This window comes from Dasypus novemcinctus, chromosome 4, assembly GCF_030445035.2.
Source record: "Dasypus novemcinctus isolate mDasNov1 chromosome 4, mDasNov1.1.hap2, whole genome shotgun sequence".
NCBI lineage: Eukaryota > Metazoa > Chordata > Mammalia > Cingulata > Dasypodidae > Dasypus > Dasypus novemcinctus.
The window spans coordinates 154,537,983-154,555,022 of record NC_080676.1 but is presented as its reverse complement, the minus strand read 5'-3'; the positions used below and the strand labels follow the sequence as shown (position 1 = coordinate 154,555,022).

General features: G+C 43.4%; 1 protein-coding gene across 4 annotated transcripts in view; it reads right to left on the bottom strand.

Moving 5' to 3' along the window:
- Window positions 1–11,202, bottom strand: part of SLC5A3 (solute carrier family 5 member 3) — a 69,708-nt gene extending 58,506 nt beyond the window's left edge. For 3 of the 4 annotated variants that reach the window (XR_011648710.1, XR_011648709.1, XM_071214947.1), the window contains exon 1: window positions 11,008–11,202. Coding sequence is in view for 1 of the 4 variants with exons in the window: in XM_058296199.1 (XP_058152182.1) it covers window positions 11,008–11,052 (45 nt within the window). In the remaining 3 variants the exon portion in view is untranslated. The remainder of the gene's footprint in view (window positions 1–11,007) is intronic. The other variant, XM_058296199.1, reaches the window with a different exon arrangement.
- Window positions 11,203–17,040: the final 5,838 nt, after the last annotated feature.

Here is a 17,040-nt window from a genome sequence, read left to right as displayed (position 1 = left end):
GAGGCATGTTGTTTTTGATTACCAATGCAGCCCATTGGTAATTCTCTTTAAGTTCAAGGACAGGACAAGTAGATTGGTATAAAAGTTGAGTGAAACAGGATCAGAACTATTTTTCTAGTGATTTCATTCTAATCAGGTAAGGTATTTAGTAAAGAAAACAGCATTAATGGGAACTTTTTCTTCACTTTTAAACTTCTAATACACAGAGTGAATTTTTAAGAACTCCTGCCCCTTAGTCCACATGTGAGAATGGCACTCCTATTCTGGACTCTGTCTGATGGACATAAACTTTCCCTGATGGAAATTTGGTATCTCAGGTTTTTAAGATCGTGTACTTCATACACTTGCTTTCTCATGTGACTGCCAACAAAACAAAAGGCAAGCAATATATCAGCAAAAGAATGACAGATCAAAACAAGCTACTATGGGGCCATAAACTGACTTGATGGAACATCAAAGTCCATCTTTCCAGTAATATGCCTGGCAAAGGCCCTACTCCCAAACTTGGCTTTTCACTCAGCAATGTAAACTCACCTTAAATGTGATTCAAAACAAGTAATGAAGAGGTATTTTCTATTCATGAATCACACACAAAACATTGAGCACAAAAACAAAATGAGGCATATATCTGAGACTGACTCTCCACCCTGTAACAGAAGGAATGCACATGGGTTCCCAAATATATTCCCAAAAACAAACACATGCACAGCTAAAGTCTGATTTTAATAAGTTTTCTCAAAGTGACCTCATCTACAGCAATCTCGCTGCCCTTGCATTTCTTCACCCAACATAAAAACTAAAGCATTTAATAGCCTGCATAGGGGTCAAGGAGAACTTTTTTAAAAACTGAAATCTAAACCAAGACAAAACCAGGAATCCTTGATTCTGGGTCAGAAGAGGGTGAATTCTACCATTACCATCTAAAAAGCAAAGAGGTGCCACTTTATAAGCATAGGAGCCTCTAAGTAGAAAAGGTTTGTTAAACCTACACTTTTGCTTGCAATTTCATCTCTAAGCGCTCATCTGCACCAACCACTTCTGAAGTCTTCTCAAACTGGTTAGGGACTCCCTTGTTAGAGTGCTGTAATAGTAAAAAAAAAAAAAAAAAGTGCCAATCCTGAAAGAAAAAATGGGGGGAAGGAAGGAGCAAAACAAATCAATTGTACCCTGGGCAGAGAAGTAGAGGAGGTCATACCAGATCTGAGTTTTCTTATTTGCAATTTGCTCTTTTGTATTTGCGGTGGGAGTAGGGAAACAAGACAAAAAAGGAAAGTTAATCAATAATATGGCCATTCTACAGAAATTAAGAAGGGTCAAAAATACTGTATCATTCCCTTGGTCTAAAAGAACATTTAAAATATTTTCATGCTAATACTACATTCCAAGGATCATAGGTAATATAAATTAATCTGAACTTCATAGATATAGCCTGAGCAAAAAATGTCATATTCCAGACAAAGCAGTCTTTGCCTGGAAGCAGTATTTCATATCCCTAAGATATTAGCACAATGGGTGCATATTAAATTGTACTGATGGATGTTCTTAAAATAAGCAATCACTCAGTCAAAGAAAAAGTAGACAGTGAACAGCAATTTCTGACAGTTTACATGTTACGGTATCTCCGGTCTTTGTACAGCTCTGAAATCTGTACGTACCTTTTGGCCTAAATGGGTATATATAATCTAACAAATTGATTTACATTCAAGAACTGAACATGCTTGCCCTTTACCAAGTAGCTATTGGTCCTACTGTAAAGCAATGACCAATTAACAAGGTGTGTTTTGTATGTGAGCAGGAATTTCTGAAACCTAAATGCTAAAAGTTCAGAGGACATCTAAAGCCAATTATATAAATCAAAAGTCACAAAATGGTGGCCGACAGGCCATATCTGACCCACAGATGCATTTCATTTGGTCCATGGTGCTTAAATGTTTAAATTAACTGCCAGTATCTTAAAAGAAATCACACTGCCTCTAAAAATCTAGATTTTCTAGTTGTGAGTGGAGTAGGACAGAGGCAGAGCCAACAAAACCAGGCCAACACTCCTAGTGGTGGTAATAGGCTGAAGGGGAATGACACCAGTTTGACACAGACTCCATCCCAACCCTTTTCATCATGAATCAAAGCATTCCCAACCATTACAAAGCACTCTAAGGCTGAGGACAAGCATTCATACTTACCTACTTTTAGATGCCAGCTAAAAAAATTCAACACACAACCTATTCTTAAGGCAACTTGGTTATATAGCTTTTATGAATACACTTATACTTCACAATGTCATCTCCCAAACACAGGAAGAAAATTCTTTTAAAAGTTACCAGCATTATTCTTCTTGGTCACATTCTTATTTCTTCATTCATCTGCTACGCGCATGCGAGCACACTCTCTCCCCCCAAGTCTGTTTCATATGGTGTCCAATTCCCTCCAAATTCCCATTATTCAGCTTTAGAGTACTTTGGAGTAAAAAACAATAATACTCAGGTACAAGAAAGTCACAACAAATTAAGACTGAAATAAAGTTGGGTTTATAAGAACGACAGCAAAGCATATATGCAAAAAAAAAAAAAAAAAACACTTATTTTCTTGTGAAATACCTTATTTTGAACTTGTTTGATTCCAGGTACTCCTGGCTTACAACACTAAGAAATCAGTTAAGTGTGTTAATGAAAAAGATACATTCCAACATACGCTATAATGTAAAATAATGTTTTATTTGCATCTTTATAAAAGTCTTTGCCTATAGGAATGGAACAAATGCCTTAAAATCACCTAGTACAGTTTTGTAATGCCTTGCTGCACCAAAAATGAAAAATAAAATACTAAGTAAAAATACCTTGTAGCAGAAGAAACTGATGGGACTATTCTACCGAAAAGGGGCCACCCAACATTTACTGCCTCAAATCTCCTTAACACTAAGCCTATCTACAGTAATTCTGTTCTTTAGATTTTCCCATACATTCTTCACTTTTACCAGTCTTCTCACCTAATCACAGAAGTTTTACTAAGTTTCAGTCATACATGGATGAACGGTAGAGGATAAGAACACAAAGCCCAAGTGCAAACTTTATTTCTTGATGAGGAGTCCCAGAGCACACAAGGCAACCTATGATCTGTTGAACAAACTGCTAAACAAATGGCATACAACTGTCTGGCAAAGAAGTCAATCTTCTAGGTTGGTAGAGTTCATGGAATCCCCTCATACAATCTACATCTCACAGATGCAAAAGCTCAGCCTTGTTTAATTAGCATGCAAACTATTATGTAGTAGGACTAATTAAAATATTTTCTGAGCAAATGCTATATTCCAGATTTGACTCAGTTTCAGATTCTGACAATTTAAACTTACATATAATCAGTTCATCCTTTTATTCAATCAATAAAGTGGAAATAATGGAAAGCTTAGGCAATGAAGTTCATTAACTTGCCTGAGATCACAAAGCTATTGACACATTGAACACCTACTACCTGCAAGGCGATGTCACCACTTTATCTTCAAAGACCCTCCAACGTAGGTATTATACAGATGAGGGACTGAGACTCCAAAGAGGTTAAGTAACTTGTCCAAGATCCTCAGGCAGTAGGTGTCAGGAACCAAAACCAGGTCAGTCTGCCTCTAAAACTCTTTCTGGTTTCCCAATGCCAGCTTTGTTTATCCCGCCATAGTGCAACCAGTAGCTTCATTCAGGAACTTAATTTTTCTATTCATTTAGAAACCAAAAATGACAGTGCTTACTGAAACAGAAGCCTTTGAACACAAAAACAATCCTATCCAATAGTAGGTAAAAAAAAAAGGGAGGGGGGGATTAAAGCTAAAATGGGAAATCAAAAAATCATACATACCTACCTTAAGCATCTTAATTTTAACACATAAATGTATATTCATTTGCCAATCTTAATATGGGGTCAGAGCACTTGGAGAATGGGATCGATGACTGCACGTTCCTTGCTGACAGAAGTTCCTTCTGTTCGATCTGAACCACATCTACAAATGTATCATCTATAATTCCCAGTTCCAGTTTTTCCAGTTTGATTCAATAAAGTGGTAAGCTTTAAGAGACCCATGTAAATCAGTCTACACACAGCATCATTCCAGACTACTGGTACTCTTCCCCCCAAACCTTTACCGTTACTTCAGCTACACCTATTTCCACAGCATTATTTCAGTGACTCACCTTTATCAAGTTTTCCCAAAGCATCCAACTTGGTTATCACAGGGGAAAGTCTGCAGTCATTTCATCAGTTTATATATTTAATTATAAGAAGATTACCTGCCATAAATAAAAGTCTTGGAAACTAGCACAACTTTTGGTAAGCATATAACTCACCCAATGTGGGGAAAGCACATTGACTAGAAAGCAGCCTACCACAAGTGGTCAACATGCTATATACCAAAAAACTGCTTTTGGAGAGATGAGAGTGTGAGTCCCACAAGACAATTAAGTGAGCTCAATCATATGTACACACAGCAGGGTGCAGAAATGAAAGAGATTTGACCCTTAAGAATTGTAATCTAGCAAAGAAGAAAAGACACATTCACCAATCAACTAGACAAAAGTAGCAAGTATTCCACAGGAGAGACAGAAAAACCTCATGCAAGTTCAGAGGAAGGTAAGTATGTATTCCTTAACAGGACAAGTTCTCAAATATTAATGTACTGAATGAGTTAAAATGAACTTTCACAGGGGTGCTGTGGTTAGGTGGAAAGGGAAGACAATCCAAGCAGAAAAGCAGAGACAGAGACACTAATATGAGGAAAATATGAGGAAATGCTGTTCATAGGCATCCACAGCATCTCTATTTACTCAGCATATGGATGGAGAATGGAAGAAACTGAGAAATGAGGCCGGAATAACAGACTGGAGTCAGATCAAAAGTGGCGAGGGATGGTAGCCTTCCTTCTGAATGTCTGAGAGGTGTGCTGTAATTGGGCAAGTGTTGACGCAACCAACAATTATAGGAAGGCACTGAAGCCATCAGAAAGGGATCACTACATTACCTAAGCCTGCCTTGTTAAAAATGCATCTCCATTCAATTCCTTATAGCAAAGGAGATCATTTACTGGTGCACTCCTGGAAGCCTATGTATGAGCACAAACTATCCCCTCAGCAGTTCACTGGAGGGATAGCTGATTAACTGTAACAGAGTCCAAGCAAGAATTAGAAGTTCGGTTAGGGCACAGAAGAAATTCTAAGGAACTGAGATTGCAGGACTGCAAGTGGGTTTGTTGTGCCGCAGGTCACAGAAGTAGAGATTTACCTACCCCAAAAGTTTTGAACCAAAAGGACAGCCAGAGGCCAGAACCATTAGAAAAGAGAATAGAAGACGCCAAAGTTGTCGGCTTGCTACAAAAAAATGGCAGATCATCCATTCTAAGGTCAAAGGTATAGTATAAAGAGTAAGAGCAGAAAAGACAAAAGGAGAAATGTCAGAAAACAGCACCAAAAGAAAAGAAATGGTGAACCTAGGAAATGATGTCTGCACACTCTAAATCTTAAGTTGGCAAATTTCTTCTATAAAAGACCAGATAGTAATATCAACAAATGAGCATGGCTATGTTCCAGTATAACTTTAATCATGAACTCTCAAATTTGAATTTCATACAATTTTTACATGTCATAAAATATCATCCTGCTTTTGACTTTTTTCTACCCAATTATTTAACAATGTAAAATCCCTTCTTGGCTCAAAGGCCATAAAAAACAGGTGTCAGATCTGATTTGGCCTACAACAGAGTTTGCCAACCCTGGCTCTAGCTTATAGCAATAATGACAAGAAGCCTGGATGTATCTGTCCTTTTCGAAACTTCTGAGGACAGTTTTCCCTTTAGATTATTTGTTAACTTACCAGACATTCATTTAACTAAATCCTTCAATTTGACTCTCTTAAATAAGAGAAAATTACATGTGTTGATATGATTCCTGTTGGTTAAAAATATTGCCTTCTACTAATAAGAGGTAGTCCTTATCTTGAATAGGTAAAATCCTAAGAATATTAGAAATGGACTCTAATACAAAGCCAGTAACTAAGTGTACTAAGGGAAGTATGATAAGTAAACTCCAACAGTGTTTTATACAAAGTGAGTAATCACACCACATTGTTTTGTCATGCCCTCTCCATCTTTCCTTCTACCTTGATGTTAAAGCACATTTTTAAATTCCAGGGGGGGGTTTTTGATGAGTTATACTTGTACCACAAACACATAAATGCACTCAATGAAAACAGCACTTTAGGATCTGCCCTTCACTGACGACTGTCAAACTCATAGTTTTCTTTAAAGTGATTTTACAGCCTAAAAATTTATTCCATAGCAGTCTGCTTATAAATACCAGGCATAACCTAGATTTTAAAAACCTATAAACATCAGTACTGAATTTGTGAGTCATGAATTACCAGTGGGGGGGTGAGTGAAGAATGTCAACTTGTGATGAGGAGTCTTCATACATACAAACCATGTCTTGTGAGGAAGGACTCCTGACCCCCAAGCCACTCCTTGTGCTTTAGCTGTAGCTCAGGGGCAGGAACAGGACTCCTTCTTCAATCACTTGCTGCGGCAATAAGCTGTAACCCAAGAAAACTTTAATACCAAATAAAGTATAACATTGCCCAAAAGGCTTAGTCTTTTGTTACTAGATACCTATTTTTAAATTGTCTGACTAAAAGCACACAAAACACAAAAAGTGATATTATTAAAGATACAAGGTAAGCTGTACAGGGAGGGCCCATGAAAAGGAAAAAAGACTGACTTGGCCTTCTAACAGGTAGAACTTACGGTCACCTAGCACATGAGAGCAGAAACGTCACTATTTCCTAGTTCTTAAAGGTTGCTAAGATAACCAAGCTACAAGGGCCTAGGGTTGCCAGTCCCATACATGAGCTGCTCATGAGCATCCTAGTTCTCCAAAAGATGGCTACTATGCAAACATTTTCTAGGTATTACTTTCAGAAAATCCTAACATGGATACAACTCCACAACAAATACAAAACTTGTGCCAGGTTTTCTAATCAAAAAGGGTGACTGAAGAGAATTAGAGAAGAGTCTTCATCACACCATCAGAAAACCTGCTCTTTGCTTCATAGGAGCTGGATTGTGACTACTTTTATAAAACCCAAGTCATAAATTAAGGTGAGATATACCTACAAAGAACTATCTCAAAAAGTTATCTTAAAATATAAAATATACTCTGCTTTTCAATAGAATTAAAAATAAAATGGGAGGCATCCAAAAAATAGCAACATTTGAATCTTGAAGAACTTTAGATTTGCAAAGTAGGGTATCTATTTCCTTATCAATGAAAAATATATTCAAGATATATATTTATGATATTTTACTGTATACATATACATTAACAATTAAGCTAAACATTATCTAAACCATTAATCTTTAATTCTTCATGTAAAAATTCCTGAGATTTTAGGTAAAAAATTTTCTCCCAGGGTTTTCACAATTCTATATATGCCAACCCTGATCATCATCTGGGCAAATGGATTAAGACAAGATAATTAAACTATTCCTACACTAAATCCAAAGAATATAGGTGTAATGCAGGATTTCCAAGGCTTTCCCATATAACAAGTGGCTTAACCACTCATGCATTGGCAATTCAGTCTCTTACCTAACTGAAATTAAACTACCAATATTCAATACTTATGCTTTCTTTAAAATCTAATTTCAAAATGAAATCAAAGGGTGTCAGCCATTTTCCAGATTCTCAGAGTGACAAAGGACCACAGAAATCAGTGGCAGACCTTACTAACCAAATGCATGATCCCTCTTCTAGCTTCTTTAAAGTTTCCACTGAGTGTTGGTAGTGAGGGGGTGTGGGGAGCAGGATGGAGATGGAAAAAACTCACTCTCTCACAGGTAGTAGCTTTTTCAGTTGTTAGAAAAGGTCTTCCTCATAATGTGATGAAGACTGCCTAGAAATCTGCAGCCAGTAGCCTTTCCTCTACAGCTATGTCCTTCCACCTTACAGCCTTTGGATAGTTTTCCAAAAGTGAAGAGAACTCTTCTGATGCTACCTGATCAGGCCAATGTATAACAGGACTTTCATCATTCATATTCTGGAGACTCTTCTATAAACATGGTCTCAGACTAGAATAGCAAGTACCAGTTCAAATGGCTTTAATCATCACCTTTAAAGGTTAAGTTTCACAACTTATTTCATAATTTAACCATACTTTTACCTACCCTTCATGCTAAATTAAAAGTAGGGAGAAAATAGAAGACTTCTATATACCTAGATTAAAATAAAATGCAAGCTAAATGGTTCCTGCACATACATTTTTTATTGGGAGTTGTCTGCATTCATAAATGAAATCAGCAGGTTAAGAAACTCCCAATTTTCAAACTGAGAAAAAAGCACTGGAACTTTTAAGTAACTGATTAACACTCAAGTGTATAAACTGAAGACTCTTATGTCCTATGCCCTGAAATCTGACTCAGAGGGGACTCCCGGAAGTGATCTTGCTACAACGCAGTGGGTCTCCACAAGAGATGCTATGGGAGCCTCAACTCAGTATCCATATTTTAAATTTAAGAGCTCTGTATGCTGTATGTTAAGGGAGGGAGGTAGGAGTCAAAGGAAATAAAATAATGGGGGCAAGGGGTTGTCTCCAAAGAGACTAGGAATGCTGCTCAGGCTGAATATATAGAGTACCACTGAGAAGAAAGAGGAAAACAGTTCAGAGAATCCAAGAAACTGCAACTTTCATCTCTCCAGGAAAAGCTGTCTCTTTAACGTGGCTCTCTGACATTTCCTCAATTCCAAAACACAAATCATTTGAGATAGGGAGAAAATAGTTCACCACTTTAAAGGGGTTCACTTTAAGATGGAATACATTTCAGAATCAAAAAATACGAAAAATATGCAACTCATAACTGAGGAGTTAGGACAGCCCTTGTGCAGGAGAATCACTAGCTGCAGCAGACTAGACTAAGGCTTCCCCTGGGCCTGCTAAAGGTATACAAACTCACACTGGTATTTTATATTAAATAAACCTAGTGTTAACTTTTCCATTCTTTTCCCCCCAGTTATTGATCCTCTTTTAGAATCCAATTTTCCTAAAATGAAAATGAGTTGTCAAAAACTAAGAAGTGTTTGTGCTTGTTACACATTCACAATCTCTTCAGAGTAACTAAATGAAGTTACTCTCCATTTAGGCCAAGGATCTCAACATAACCTCCCCGTTGTTTAACAACGTTCTATCTATTGCTATGAGGGCCTCCCCCTCCCAGGGGGAGGAGTTCACCTTGATGATGTGCTTTCTAAGGGTTTTTTTCCCTTACCCTCTTGCCAGGTTACCAAGGAAGGTGTAGAATTATTATTTTAATCAAACTGCACTACCTGGAGCAGTGAAGTAGAATAAAAAAATATATATGCTCCACTCCTAAAAACTGTGAATCCTGGTTGTCACGGGGCACAATAAAAATACAAATAACATGGTAATGGAAGTACATTTAACCAATATACTTGCAGCCACGTTAAGAGTGGACTTGGCAGCTTTGCCAAAAACGAGATGGGTGTGGAGTTTTCACCTCAAAAATTCTGTGTAATGAGTAAATATGATGCCTACACGGTGACTATCTATGATCACCCAAGATAAAACAAAAGAAAAAAATTCCAATAACCACTTTTCCCAAGTTCTAGAACATCTGAAAAGCACAGGTTAAAGGGAGGGCTTAAACAATTTCCCCTTAATTAAAAATGTTCCCTTTTCAATAATGTACTTTTCCTTTCTTTGTTCCTATCCCATTTAAGCAGTTTATTCCACTAAAGAAAAAAGGGGGTGGGGGTGGGGATAACAAAAAGGCTAAACAATACTATCTTAACTTCTTAAAATTCAGGGAGAGAAAGCTTGGGGAGCAGGATAGAGCTGGCCAGACGCTCTGGATATGAGCTGAGGCGCTGGTGCCCTTTTCCAGGTTGCAGTGGACAAGGCAGTAACAGACCCTTCCCTCAATTTCCTAACGCTTCCTGATCGTTTATTTTTTCAATGGATCCCGGATCATGATCCCAGGCTTACGATGAACCAAACTTGGCAACAGTTACTCTTCAAAATTGACCCAAAGCCCGATTCAAACCAAAAAAAAAAAAAGTGCCCACATCCGCAGCGCCGTGGGAAGCTATGCTTCCAAAGTTCAGACACAATAGTGATTTTTATTATTCCTGGGGGAAAAAAAATACAAAAACATAGACCACACTCCACGTTACCGAATTCAAAGAAGAATGGGGATTTCGGCGACGGCTTGAGGAGTGCCAGACCCAGAACGGAGGTCGAAGAGCTGCCCTCGGGGCCGCGGGGCCCTGTCCTTGGCCACACCATCACCAGGTTCGCTTATCATCCCTCGGGACCTGAAATCCCCTACCTCAAGATCAAGCAAAAGCAGGGGCGGGGAGGGGTTGGGGCGGGTAGCGAAACGCTTCTTCCGAAGGCGCCTGAAAGGCCACAACGTGGATGAATGAAACCGTTTGGGGCACCCGGAGCAGGATTTTTCACTGAAGTCAGAAAAAGAGAAGTCAAAGATTTTTTTTAAACGTCAGAACGGTTATTAGCGACCGTGGCACAGACGACTGCAGAGACAGGCTTTGGAGGAACGCTTTATTGAGCGCGGACGGTTCCGGGGCGGCCGGCGGGCGCTAGAGCCGAGGCGGGAGGCGGCGGTGCCGGCGACAAGGCAGCTTCACCCGGGGCGGGAGCGGGGCCGGCCGGGCGGGAGCGCGTGTCGTCCAGAGCCGCGCGCGCCGCGAACCTTCCAGGCACTCCCGCGGCCCGGGCCGCCCCGCCCCCCGGCCGGCCGCGTGCGAGGCTCCCCTCCCGCGCCCGCGCGCCCGCGCGCAGGCACACCCCCGCCGCCCGCGCGCCCCTCGGCGCGGACGCCCGCCCGCCCCCGCGACCAGGCCCGGGGTCCCGCGGCCCGGGCACGCGGGAAGGGGGCGGCGGCGCGCGGCCTAGAGGCTGCGGAGGACACCGGCGCGGGAAGGAGGGCTCTGAGGGAAGGTCACTTACCCGCTGCATGGCTTTCAGGATCAAAGCCAGCTCGTAGCGGGGCATGCCCGGACACACGGCGCAACAGCGCCAGGGACGCAAGGACAGGGCGGACGCGGGAGGGCCGGGCGAGCTGCTAGGCCGGAAGGCTGCGGGGCGGCGAAAGCGCGCTCGGGCCGCGCGAGCCCAGCTTAAAGGTTCTGGCAGCTGCGCAGACGGGCGCCACGCCCCCTCGGCGTGCCACGCCCCCTGCGCGGGCAATGGCCGCGGCCGGCCCGCCCCCTTCCTGAGGAGGCCTTGCCGCGCACTGCCCCCAGCGGGCACCCCCTGGATTGGCCCTCGAAGGCCGCGGGTCCCCTCGCGACTCCTCCCCTGCCCCCACTCCCAGCTACCAAGGGCTCTTGAGCCGGTTGGAACTTTCCATGCCTTTCGCCTCATCCCGGGCGAGAGTGCTCGTGGGCGCCCCTCGCCGGTGGCTCCCCGGCTCCAGGACCCTCCAGGGGACCGAGCGGCTCCGCGTGGGGGCGCGGCCTGGCCAAGGGTTCTCCCCCGACCACCGCGGCGCTCCGGCGTCCCAGAGCGTGGCCCGTTCAGGCGGCGCCCTCCGCCCCTCGGGCCTGATGCCGAAAGCCCGCCCGGCCCCCCGGCGCGCATTCCCGGGGCCGCGGCGCGCGGGTTCGAGGCTGACTCCGACCCTTGCCAGTTGCTCGACCTTGGGCGCGCGCCTCTGCGGAAAATGGGGCTGTGGGCGGCACCTACTTCCCAGGGCCATTGTGCATTTTGAGCGAGTTAAAGCAAGCAACGTTAAAGCAGCAAGAAGGATGGCGGGCTCGTGCATATGCTGCTGTGCGAACCGGGCCTGGGTGGCCCAAGTGGTGTTGACAAGGGCAGCTTAATACTTTGGCTCAAACCGATATTCTTTACATTCTTGTTCAGCGTGCGTGTAGGGCATCTAGAGGACCGGCTGAGTACGTGGAAGGCCACTTAGCAGCCCCTGTGAGCGTGCCTAGAAGAAAAGAGGTCTCATCCTGCACTCCCCGACTCCCCCAAATGTGTCCTCTCGCTCCAGCCCCTGACGCTGCTCTCCCTGGCTCTGAGTTGTTGCTAAACGCAGTTTTTTCCATCTCCATTCTTTTTGAGATTTGAGTCCTTTGCAACTGAAACCCTCAGTCCCCACCCCCACCCCCACCCCCACTTGCCCCTTTAAAGGGGTCTGAAATGATATCATTTTTTAAAAATATTTATTTTATTTATTTCTCTCCTTCCCCCCCCTGCCCCTCCCCGCCCCAGTTGTCTGTTCTCTGTGTCTATTTGCTGTGTCCTCTTCTTTGTCCACTTCTGTTGTTGTCAGCAGCTCGGGAGTCTTTCTTTTTGTTGTGTCATCTTGTGTCAGCTCTCTGTGTGCGGCGCCATTCCTGGGCAGGCTGCACTTTCTTTCGCCCTGGGCGGCTCTCCTTACGAGGCGCACTCCTTGTGTGTGGGGCTCCCCTACGTGGAGACACCCCTGCGAGACACGGTACTCCTTGCGTGCATCAGTACTGCGCATGGGCCAGCTCCACATGGGTTAAGGAGGCCTGGGGTGTGAACCGCGGACCTCCCATGTGGTAGACAGACACCCTAACCACTGGGCCAAGTCCGCTTCCCTGACATGATACCATTTTAAACTTTAAAGGGCTTTAATATAGAAGCACGTATTGAGCACGCGATATGTGCCAAGCTCAGGCTTTTACGTGTGACTTATAAAAGTCTCAAAACAGCTCTGTAAAGCAAACACTCACTAACCCCACTAGAGCAATTAAGCCGATGTCACAAGTAAGAGAAACAAAATTTGGCCCAATACTAAAGGAGCACCCATACTCTTAGCTGTGCTGCTCTGCTCCTGGCCTTTGGTTCTAGTACTATACAGATCAAAATGCTGATATTAGTGGATCACCCATGTATTCCACATAAACAGAGTAGAGAGCCCCATGGTCACCTCATGGAGAGAGCCTTAACCATTCTGTATTTCCTACCGTCAGTTCCACACACACACACAGAAGAGGATAATTTGGCCGTAGCTCTTCTGTCATAGCTGGGTTTTAACACTTTTATTCTTGGAGTTTCTCTACAGCTGGTGTTTCTCCAACGAGAAACCAGGAGGGTATTAATCCAAAGTACCTGGTTAGTGTCAACTAACTTGCCCTTTGGTTAAAAAGAATAGCATGTGATAAGTGAATAACAGAAGGAATCCAGGAATTCCTGGACCTTCCGAAGTGAGTTCTTGATTTTCTTTTAGCTGGTCCCTACTTGAATTGCCCCACCTGTTGTCAACCACATGTCCCAATTCGGGAATGAGAAGATCTGGACCCAGCAGTAATAAGAGAAGCCAAAACCCACAGCTATACCTGGAGCTGACTTCGACATGGAACATTTCCCCTCGGAAGCTTCCATTTTTCCTCCTGAAGCCGAGGGATGAGTGAGGTCTGTGCATTTCCTCCACTCCTTCCTGTAAGCCCACAAGAGGTATACGGAAATTAGCCTGAATCAGAGTCAGCACCCCCAAACCCTTCTGATCTGGTGGCCCGCCCACGGGCTCATTCCATTCCTTCTTAAAGAGAGAGGGAGGGCAGCTACCCTAATTTTTCTCCTTTAACCTCTTCTTAGAAACCACAGAGCCAGCGTGCTGGTGGCTTCAATAAAAAAATTTTCTTCAGAATTAAAATCATGAGGCATGCAGCTGCAAATTTAGTGTCTTCTTACTGTAAAGACAAACTTAAATTAACCAGAAAGATTGTTTAAACTTTATGCTATATATAGTCAGCATTTAGAATTATAAAACATTACTGTATTTAATGTATTAATAAAAATAGTCTGTAACTCTACAATCTCCAAAACATTTTATAAGGTATATAAATTCATTAACTAGAAATTTTTACTAATTCTCAAGTTTGTTTTTGTTTTGTTTTTTGAAGCAGGGAGTGGGATGCAGAGAGAATGAGAAAGAAAATAAGGAAAAGAAGTTGAAATCCAGTCCTATTTCAAAAAAGGAACTTCAGGGTATGCCTGTGTGCAAGGCACTGCTCTAAGTGCTTTGCATGTTATTAACATTTAATTCTCACCACAAAGATAGATATTATCAGCCCCCCATTATCCAGATGAAGAAAATGAGGTTTACAGTCGCTCAGTAACTTGCTGTGAATCGAACAAAACCCAAACCTACACACTTAACCCAAGGCCACTCCACACTTCAGTGGTCTGCTAGCCAGTTCTAAGTGAGCATGGTTCGCCTGTAGCCATCAGTCAGTCAACAAACTTTTACTGAGGCCCTGCTAGGTGTGCTCCCCTTGGGGGCTGCAGTTTCCCTCTCCCAACACCAGGGTAACTGGTCCTCCCTCGAACCCCCTAACGCTCTTTGCACAGGTTTCTTGCTTCTGCCCTCAAACATACATAGGATTCTCCAAGCTAGGGGGCGGGGAAAGGCCTTATCTTGACCACGTTGCCCTCTCAATGTCACTCATCTTTCTTTTTACAGTCACATTTCTCCGACTGCCCACCCCAACTGCACTTCCCTCCCCGCTGTGATCACTCCCGGCTCACCACTGGCCTCTTATTCACCTACCCAGTGGCCATTTCCAAGACGTCGTTCTCAGGGACCCCTGTGCAGTCTTGAGGTCTCTCCTGTGGCACCCATGACCCTGCTTGCTTGGGGGAACCCTGTCTCCTTGGTCCCCTTGTCTGGCTCCTTTTTCCCTCCCTGCTGCCACAGAAGGTAGCTGTTTTCCAAAGCAGGGAGAAAGGCGAGATCCTCCCAGCACCTGAGTCCCTGACATTGGGGTTTAGCGCTGGAGAATGGTGAACTGACCTTTTCTCCAGGTTCCCTGCCCGAGGTACAGGCAGGAAGTATGGGACATGTATAAAATGCACTCTCCCGGTCTACAGAAAAGGAGTCTGATAAAGAAGCAAGGTAAATTATTTATTTCAGGCCATTCAGCCCGGGGGCTGGCACAACTCAGAGAAAAAAATTCTCGTCCTATCTATGTTACGCGCAATGATGCTATGTCATTGTCCCTAACGAATACAGCCAAGGTGAGCGACATCCTTTTGCACTCTGAGAGGGGAGTTCTAGTTACCCCTGGGAAGAGGTAAGATAAACAAAAATTTTAAAAACACGTAATTCTGCTTATGTAACACCTCATATCCCTCAGGGAATGAAGAAATGCGACTGTTTCCCACTAATGGAGAAAATAATCCTGTAATAGCAGCAAGTCATTTTCTAAGCTGTCAGTCATCGCGCTCCTCAGCCCACCCTCTTGTTCCAGAGCTCACTCCACCTCTCCCCTCTCCCTTCACTAAGAGGTCCTGACCACGTGCTCCCAGGGCCTGGGCCTGCAAAAGCCCAGCTCCTCTCCCTGGTTGCTCAGGGCACATTTTTGTTCCTCAGTCACAGCATTTCAAACTTATGTTCAAACTTATTTTGTTTTTAGATGTGTTACCTGCCACTCCACTGGGTATTTCCTCAGCTTCCTCCCTGCCTCCGTCACTGTTTCAGACCCCTTTGGCCTTGCTGACGCACCGCTGATTGTTTTTTTCATCTCAGTAAGCCTCTCCACACTTCCTACACTGCTTTATACCCATCTAATTCAGGGAGCTTGCACCTGCTATGGATTGTGTTCCTTGCAGAATGAAATACTCTGTGATGCAGCTCGATTCTGAGATCAGGCATTCGGGGGGTCCTTTAAACTTTTTCTTTCTCTTCCAATCCATCAGATTCCAAATTATTATTTTTAATTTTCTAATTTTCAACAACTAGGATCAAATTTTGGCTCCACCGATGTTGAAAAAAAAAGTAAAGCAAATCTTGGCCAACGTAATGGGGTGTGATGTATGTAATGGGGTGTGATGTGCTTTCTCCTCTGCCTCATCATCCTCTGGGGGAAAGAAAAGATGTTCATGCGAGATGCTCTCTTGAACCACAATATCTTTTTATTTCAGGAAGAAATGCTTAATATGTAGTTTTTTCTTTTGTCTATTTTTTATTGTTTTTTGTTTTACTTTCTTTTTTCCTTTTATTTGTTTTTCCTTTATACATATATATATAGTTTTAACTCTGTGACCTTAGAAAGACAAAATACTTCCTACATTTTCACTTCCAGAAGAGTTTGATTTTCTCCTAACATTACTGTAAAGTGATGCCAATAGCCAATGGCAGACCCACGAGTGTTCTTAGTGTTAGATGTCAGTAATGTCAGAGGCATTCAACAGCTTTAATCACACACAGAGGGGGTTTAGATTTAGCAAAAGAACATAGACTCAAGCCCAAGTGGACCATCCCTTCCCCAGTGAGGAGCTCAACAGGCGATGGGAGGACCCAGCAAAATAAACGCAGACCTGGGGGAGAGGGGGCCCAGGGCGAGGTGGTCGGGGTCAGGTAGGGCCCTCTGGGCATGTGAAGGCCTTTTAAGGCTGGGGACACAGGGATGGATGGTGATCAGGCCTGAATGGATTCTAGGGGTGCAAGTGTATGTATGTGGATGGGCTCCGGGAACAAGGGGGCGGGCCAATGGGGTGGAGGTGAGAGGTGGGGGTGGGTAGCACAGGTTGAAAGAAGGGTCATGGGAGGGAATCTGTAGGACACGATTGACTGAGTGGTGAGGGGCAGCCAGCCACTGTCAACGATGGCTCCTGGGTTTCCTCTCCAAGAAACATTCTGGACTGACTTTCCTTCGCCCTGGACAAGCCCATATTTGGTCCTTCCTCAGTTCCTAACTTGTAAGGATTGTATTCAATTTATAAGAATTTGGGACAATTCAATTTATTCGTATTTTTTCCTCTGGATGTTTCCTTGTCATAAATCCTTATAGCAAGATTATCATCTTCTGATGAGCTGAAGTGATATCTTTTGTTACTCTACAGATTCTCTGCATTCAGGGCTAGTCCCAAAGCCTGCACATTGTCCCCCCAAATGATCTGGCCACCCAGAGAGTATTGATAGATGTGGCTCAAGCAGTTGTGTGCCTGCCTACCACATGGGAGGTCCCAGGATTGGTTCCCGGTGCCCCCTAAAGAAGACAAAGA